At 42.4% G+C, this 8,270-nt stretch overlaps 1 protein-coding gene across 2 annotated transcripts in view; it reads left to right on the top strand.

The window, feature by feature from the left end:
* The first annotated feature begins 1,609 nt into the window (after positions 1 to 1,609).
* Positions 1,610 to 8,270, top strand: part of slc4a4a (solute carrier family 4 member 4a) — a 51,872-nt gene continuing 45,211 nt past the window's right edge. Inside the window, exons 1-3 of one of the 2 annotated variants that reach the window (XM_068566643.1) lie at positions 1,610 to 1,715; positions 2,368 to 2,472; positions 7,289 to 7,362. In XM_068566643.1, coding sequence (XP_068422744.1) covers positions 2,456 to 2,472; positions 7,289 to 7,362 — 91 coding nt within the window. In that variant the 5' untranslated portion in view covers positions 1,610 to 1,715; positions 2,368 to 2,455. The remainder of the gene's footprint in view (positions 1,716 to 2,367; positions 2,473 to 7,288; positions 7,363 to 8,270) is intronic. The other variant, XM_068566642.1, reaches the window with a different exon arrangement.

Raw genomic sequence — 8,270 nt, 5'->3', positions numbered from 1 at the left:
ATCTAGAGGAAAATAACTGGTATGTTCTAAAAGTTGTGTCATGACATCTTATATAAGTTAATCTTTGAATATAATGCCAAGCTAAAATATAAAAATGTAAAATGGCGGAAGTAAAACCGGTGAGCTAGCTATCGTTAATGTTACCAATGTTTAGTCAGTGTGGTAATACTGGCAAATGGGAAAGGTTACTAGATTTATGTTGTCGTTTTCCGCTTTTAAAAAAGTAAAGCTTAAACTTTTCCAGGCAAATCCCCTTATGCAGAAAATAATAATAATCTAGAAAAAACATGTGATATTTACATTGTGTTTGGTAACACATTTTTTTTGATTTTTCTGTGCCAGATATTCTTGTAGACAACATGGTGACTGTTTTCCTGTTTTGCAGTAGGTTAACTTTTTTCCTGAAAGACACTTAATGAGTGTTTTCAAACCATTTTGAACCTGTCATGGATTGATAATCTCAGAGGGACATGACGGGCCACAAACACAGCTTCCTTTATTTCCTGAAAGACTTTACAGTTAAAGATGAAGCATGAGTGTTTCATCCAACAATTTGGGATGGATGGAAACTTACACAAAGACAAAGCCAAGAGGGTGCAAACATTAAACTCCCCTTTTAATAATCATTACTAGAAACGAATGTGCTTAGCTAATACAACTTTTAAAATCCCTTTTGAGGCCTAATCCTATAAAGGAAATACGAAGAGTGAAGAATGGACTGGAGTCTCACAACGTTGCTTATATGAATGTGTACTGTAATTATATAGATCTTCAAGTTGTATCTTGTTTTTTGAAGATCATCCTTGAAGTCTTGATGATCTGATTGCAGGGTTTCAGAAAGCAAGATGCATGAAATAATTTATATTTTGTAAATCAGGCCAAAAATGCAGAAATTGAGTGATTATCTGAATCACTTACTGTCAGCCAAATGCTGATACACGGGTTACATTTAAGAGAACAAACAGTGCACACAGTTTGTGTGTGTGTGTGTGTGTGTGTGTGTGTGTGTGTGTGTGTGTGTGTGTGTGTGTGTGTGTGTGTGTGTGTGTGTGTGTGCACAGTTTAATCTTTCCACGTTACCTCCAACAGATGGAGCTGTAGATTTAGAATACATAATTCACAAACCATGCACATAGACCAATCTGTGTCTTGTGAGAAGACGCCAGAGTTTTCCTGCAGAACCTCGTGGCAAATATCCCAGAGGAACTATATGACAGTAGACAAAAAGTCAAAATATAAATACATAAAGAACAATTTGTCTTAAGTATTGTTGTAGGTATGTGATATTATTTTATCAGCTTGCTAATTTTTTAATTGATTTTATCTGAGCAAAACTACAACAATGCACTTATTGTTTATGTTTTAAATAACATCCACAAATTGCTGATTTCAAACAATGACTTGGTTCACTCCAGGCTGGTGGGGGAGCTGCTGCTGGTGGAGCTGCTGCTGCTGGTGCTGGTGGAGCTGGTGGTGGTGGTGGTGGTGGGGGAGCTGGTAAAGTGATGATGGTGCAGCAGTGGAGCAGTTTGACCTCCCACCGGAGGAGTGGCGTTGACAGAAGGATGGTCCAGCAGCAGATAGAGGCGGCAGCGTGCAGAGCGCAGTCGCCGTGCGACGCCTCACACAAACTTCCCCCGCGCCGTGGAAGTGGACTTCTTCACCTTCGTGCCACCGGAGCAGTGACACACCAGCCACACGAGAACCAGGCAGCGGTGAGTCCCTCCCCTCTTCCTCCTCGCAGGCCTCGTGTGCGCGTTAACGAGGCGTCTCGAGCATTATATCGTTGAATAATACTGCGGGTCATTTCCTGACAGCGTGACACCGGCTCCTCCAGGACTTCAGCCACTCTATCGCGCTTCATGTCACTTTTTTAGATTATTATTATGCTTTTTGAGTCATGCAAGTTGCGTGGTTTCAAGTTGTATTGGGAACTAATCATCATTGATTACAGGGCGGCTCGTGCGTAAATGCACAGCGTGAGTGTGGTTTGTTTTGTTTGGACAAGCTAGTTTGATTTTATGATAGTGCCGTTCACTATTAGCAGCCAAAGCACCTGCATCCGGTTATTAAGTCAGATAAATGTCCTGAAATTGATCACAAGATTACTTTTGTTGTGAGTTTTTGCGTTATGTTTCATCTATTTTTGTATTTATTGTTTCAGTGCTCTGTTTCTCCTTTGATCACATTGTACTGCCTTGTGTTTATGAATCAAATCATATAGCTTTTAAACCTTACACCAGACTGACTCATTAACTTTTAATGTGATCATATCCTTCAGTATTCTCTCATGGTATTGTTGTGGTTCCTTTCAGTGACGACATTTGGTTGTAAAGAGAAATTACCTTTGTTCCCTTTTTTTATCAGGTCAAGCATCAGCAGCCGCTCCGGTGATCCGCTCTGCTCAGCACATTCACTAAGGAGATTTATCACACAGCACACGCAACCTGAAGAGATGAGCAGCAGCAAGAAGTAAGTGACTTCAACAAGCTTTTTACAGGAGAGATTTTCACTCCACGCCGAGCTACTTGACCCTTGAATAAATTAAATTAGGCGCTGTGTGAAGGTGAGGCTGCAAACGGCTCTTAATAGGAGTATTAATCGCTTGGCTGTCAGGTGCACTTTAGGAACAAGTGATTTCGTAGTGACGAGTCAAACACGGCCTTCAGACAGTGTGGGCTGTATCATGTCCGATATAAATGTGCTACTATTCAAACTACACTCAGCTGGACGTTAACACGCTCCTCAAAGGTCATTTGAAGTGTGACAATGTTAAAGTGTAAGCGCGGCTCCGAGCCCTGGAGGAAAACATAACTCAGATAAGATCCTGCGTGGACCACAGTGGCTCTAGACACACCACCTTTTGTTCCTCCCATGCTGCACAGTCGCAGCTTCATGATTTGAACCGGCGTCATTAATTTATCTATGTTTTTAAATAGAGGACTGCTACCAAACTGACCCATATGTCGTCTAACTTTGAGGGCAATCGGTGTCCAAGGTGACGCTGCATCATTTGTTTCTACTTGCTGTGAGAAAGCCATCACCAAAACGTCTTTCCCCGCTGACATAGAAGACTTTCACCTGCAAGATGTAATGTAATTCATTCAGTCCTCTGGTTCCTGTGCGGTCAACAGGCTCTTATTGAACCATCTGTAAACCGGTTAAAGCTGTCCTCAAAGTAAAGCGCTGCAAACCAAACCAAAAGGGTTTTGCATTTCTTGAGTTGGAAAACAAAAGTCTGTTTGACATTTTCCACGATGATATTGGCACCACAATACCAGGTTTTGTTGAGTCCCAGCTGAACCCGAGCTGCTTTTGAATTTCTTCCTCATTCACAGTGAAAACTGCTGTCAGACGGAAGCCCAGCGTGGCTATCGCTTAACAAAAGACTCCACGCATCCTTTTATTGTGCCGTGAGAAAGCCTTTGAGGTTCAGGTAAATCTGACATCTGATGACATTCTGCCGTCACTCTCACAGGGGCTTCCACTTTCCAAACTTGATTGGAGTCCAGGATACTGGATACGTGACCCGGACACAGTTATTCACATACGACAGTAGATATCGTATCCCATAACAGTTGCATCTGCTTGTGAACAGACCGGGGAACACGCGCACCTCTCCAAAGGGATAGAGAATGTCTGCTACATGCAGATTACTGGAGGCCCTGCAAGCGCAGGGGGCCCCGTATCTTATCTGTGAAGTGACACACAGATAGCAGCTTATACACAATCAAGAGTGCAAAGTAACAGCTTGTCAACTTTTGATTGCTTTCACATTTTGTCTTACGGTTGTTTAAAGGTTTACCTATTGATAATCAAAATGTACATAACTTAAATTCTGATTTTAAATGATTAAATCTGGAAATAATGTTTGCCTTCTGGTAGTTTAAGTCCTTAATCCCCTTTTGCTTTTTTTTTTATTCTGTACTTTTCCTCTTATTCCTGTTAAACAAGAACAGGTTTTGTGCTGCTGAAAGGGATATTGATTGTAGAAGTTGTTTCAGTGATCTAAAAATCACAAAAAGGAGGGTGTGAGACCAAAAATGTCACCATGAAAACAAAATCACAACTTGAACTCCAAACTTTGGCATTTTCAATTCTAAACAAGAAATAATGTATAGTCATGTTATTGGAATATTAGAACCATAAACTCTGCTGTCTCTTCATACCTTCCTTGTTATTCTGGGATGAAAGAAGAAGAGAAGATGCACAACATCCTCGTGCAGAGAAACCTGACACTGCAGGTAGAAGCAAGAGGGAAACCGTGTGTTGTAAATTGTCCGCCGTGCAGCGTTTGAAAAAAAAATGACAAAAGGGGAAAAAAATAGTTTGTCCGTCACTAAATAACTCCTGGAATGCACCTCTCTTTACAAATAGTTTCCACGCAACGATGGCATTATACACAAAGCAAAACACTTTATTTTTCTTTTCTTGCTGAATTACTTCACATGAACACGTCGGCGGCGCCTCCTCTGACAATGTTGAGTGAAGAAATGCAACCTGGGTGCAGACGTGTCTGCTGAGGCAGAGTGGAGGTCGGCCTGTTATGTCCATGATCGTTCCATAGGTGGCAATGGAGGTAGCAGGAAGGCCGGTAACGGCAGCAACGCTGGTTGAGTCCAGAGAGGAAAGAGGTGGTCAGCTTCACTCTGCGGCTCAAGCCTGCTGCTTGTTGTAAAACGCTTCACTCGTTGAACCGGAGCCGACACTCACACATCAGAGTTGAGTTGCTTTCTCCTGCAGGGGCTTCAGAGTCATCCATCAGCCGGCTGTATTTTAAAAATGAATGTTTCAGGAACCAAAACTTTCTCTAGAATCTAAATGTGGCATTTTAATATAATTTGCCCAATTTATATATATATATATACACTGATGATTTGACAGTGGTGGGATCGTTCTAAAGCTACTTTTCTTCTGATTACTTCTTAATAACTGACTTGATAACTGAATCCATCGGTATGTGTGAGATGAAGATTATGATGCAACGAGCAGAGAATGTCTTTTTATTGAATCCTGAACAGCTGGAAGAGGCTGTTCTGCAGCTGACCTTTGACCTCTGACTCTGTTGCACTGAGCCGTGTCGTCCAGTCCCCTTTGACCTAGAATGGACTGAGTTGGAGAAAATTACAGAAATTATGACACTAAAGCTTCTTAATTCAAGGGATTACTGGACACAGTCACAACATTTCGTTACTACTTCATGAAACAAAACAAAAAATCTCCTCAACACTGAACAAACTTCTTGTTACAACTAATTAATATTAATACAAAAGTGTTTTTTTGGGCCAATTCTTACTTCATGTGACAGTTGATTTTATAAAAAAGAAATAAAGATTTAACGATTTATTATGAACCCTTTCACTAATCTGTAACAACAATATTAGAAATATGAACCATACTTAGACACTAGGGGGCGCTGCAGTGCCCCCTAGTGCCCAATTTTGGCATTTTTCTTTTTTCCAGGCGTCATAATATAACGCACTTCTCCTAGAGATTAAATCTGATTGATTTAAAATTCTGGCAATATGATATTGAGACCTTTGCAGGGAAAAGTTATGAAAGGATTTAAAAAATATCGAACTATGTGCGCGCAGAGCAGCGGCAAAGAGACGCCATTTTTTCATAAAAATGGAAGTTGTTTTAACTCGGCCGTACATTACGCGATCTGCTCCATATTTCTCGTATGTCATGAAGACATCATATGGTCATTTTTAATCCTAGTCATAGCGCCACCTAGTGTCAACAGGAAGTTACATGTTTTCTACTTTTATACCCTCCTCCTCACAGATTATTCAGATCGCTCTCAAAATGAGTCGAAAGAGACTTACAACATTGATAATGCATAATCTTGAAGATTATCAGGATCCGTTGAACGGCGTCGAGTCGGAGCATCACGGAAGTTTGATCCTTCGCCATGAACGAATGAACCCATGTAACTCGACTCCACATCATCAGATCCTGTCCAGGTTTCACATGTCTGATGAGACTCCAGGCCTGAAGACATGTGCAGTCTAATTTTTAATTAGAGTCATAGCGCCACCTCGTGGTAACAGGAAGTAAAATGTTCTATACTTTGGCTTTCTTCTCTTAGTTGGTTATTCCGATCGACATCAAATTACTTGTACACAAACGTAGGGCTTTCTTGATGCCAGCCCTTAAAGCTTTTGATGTTTCTGGTAACGCCATTGCGGTGGCGACCCATCCTTCATGTTCAACAACGAAGGTGCTTTTAAAGGAACTAAGCATGCTCTAAATGTAAATACACTTGTCACACACGTTTACAGGCAAATTTGTAGTTATCAGATATTTTTTTTATTGACAGCGTCTAGCACTGCCAACACTGTTCATCCTGACAACGATTAACGCGTATGCGGGTAAATGAGCCGTTAGTGTGAAAGACTTAAATGATTAGTCGCCAACTGAGGGTCTGTATTGTGCATTGCCCCAACTGCCAAAAAAACGGCGCTAGCCCGAAGGAAACATTTTCCTCCGCTGTTCGTTGGGAAGCAGCAGGGTTTATTTGAGGCGTGGAGTCGTCTTGGAGAGCAGCGGAGGCTCCGGCACGCCGGCCTGTTGTGTGCCTCTGCGAGTGTTGTCATTTAAGTAAAGCCGGCGTAATCCTGTAAGGGCGGATGAGTAGACAGACATGTGATGCCCCACTTGTTTCTTAGGTGGAGGGTGGTGGAGAGGGGGGGCTGGCAGGCATTACCGAGCAGATGGTGAGGCTTTGTAGTGTGTGTGTGTGTGTGTGTGGGCGTGGGCGTGTGACTGATTAGACACAACACTGACTGATACTTTTTCAGATCCCCCCGAGTAATAAAAAAAACCACATCACCTTGATTCAGTTTCTAAAAGGTGTGGCAGAGGCGGACTCAGATCTCGGTGGGGTTCAAGTCTCAGCCAAGCTGCGTTTTTTTTCTAAATCGTTTCCAAAGCATGACCAGCATTAGTCACTCAATTAGCAGAGACTTCCTGTCCTCTCCCTCACCCCCCCTCTGCGGCAGATTAAATCCGTTGCATCGTACCTATCGAGAGAGCACTCTGCCCTCCTCAAGGACGACACGCATTCCCTCACTTGAGGGTAGTTTACTGAAACGCAGAGCTCAAAGCGCCGCCGTGTAGCGTGTCCGTCAATGAGTCTTTAATGGGCGGAGATGAGCGCCACCAGCAGCACCCGACTGAACCCCAGTCCAAACCTACTGCAGGTGAACGAGCCGAAGCGCTATGGCTCTACGTTGTCTGTGGAGGAGAAGTGTGAGCAGTCTTTCTTCCTCTTTTACTACTACAGGATGGAGGATGAGGCGGTGCTGGACCGGGGGGCGTCCTTGCTCAAGCACATCTGCGACGAGGAGGAGGTAGAGGGTAAGTTCACCTGTTCCTGTGACACTTGAATATCTGTGCATGTGATGAAAAAGTCTAGTTTATCTCTCATGCGGTGTTGACCGCTGAGCAATAGAAACGTGGTGTCTTTTATGAATATCTTTTTCAAGGATTTACTTCTTTAGGAAAAAAAAGGTCAGTTTGTAAAACCTTAGGAAAGTTCCTGACGTTCCTTAGACGTCACTGAGTCTCCTTTTGAGAGTCAAACTATGCTTTTTAAAACTCTAAAAGGCTTTTTTTTTTAAAAATCGCTTCCTCTGAATGGATTCCTATTTCCAGGGCCTTTAGTGAGAGAAACAGGAAGGACCTCCTTCAGCCTTTCAGAGACGGCCAAATGTCACACTTCCTGCGCGTCCACAGTGACGCTCACCTGTCCAGCGAGCTGGCATGAGAGCGATGTGGAGCACGGAGCATGTCACACTGTGTTTACCTCACTAATCGCCTCAAAGGCCGACGGCACAACAAAGAGAGAAAGGGGGGGAACCATTCATGACTGCCAGCTTATAGTTTGTGAGAAGTAAATATTATATTTATATTTTATTGGCATGTCGATAACTTAAAATTAATCAAATATGAAACGTTTTAATTTAACATCTTAGTGAACTGCTAATTTGTTTTTTAACCTTTTGGAAACCGTGCGAGAAAATCGTCCCGCGCCCATTTTCAGTCCCAGCATGCCCCATTCAGACAATCTTTAGGCATAAAATACGTCATTTTTCCATTTTTTAACTGAGCGACACAGTTTTTGACTGAAACTCCTTCCTAACAGGCCAAGTCTTTGTTTTATTGTGAGTTGCAGATTCTGATTCTTTAGGTCCTAATCTTTCCATAAAGGTGTTTTATTGACGCTCCAGGAGGCTTTTTTGGGGAATCTGGTTCATATCATGCTG

Source organism: Clinocottus analis, unplaced genomic scaffold (genome assembly GCF_023055335.1).
Source record: "Clinocottus analis isolate CAN_PGR_092001 unplaced genomic scaffold, fCliAna1.0.p SCAF_7, whole genome shotgun sequence".
Taxonomy (NCBI): domain Eukaryota; kingdom Metazoa; phylum Chordata; class Actinopteri; order Perciformes; family Cottidae; genus Clinocottus; species Clinocottus analis.
The sequence above is the reverse complement of the archived record's forward strand: the minus strand, read 5'-3'. Positions and strand labels throughout refer to the sequence as shown.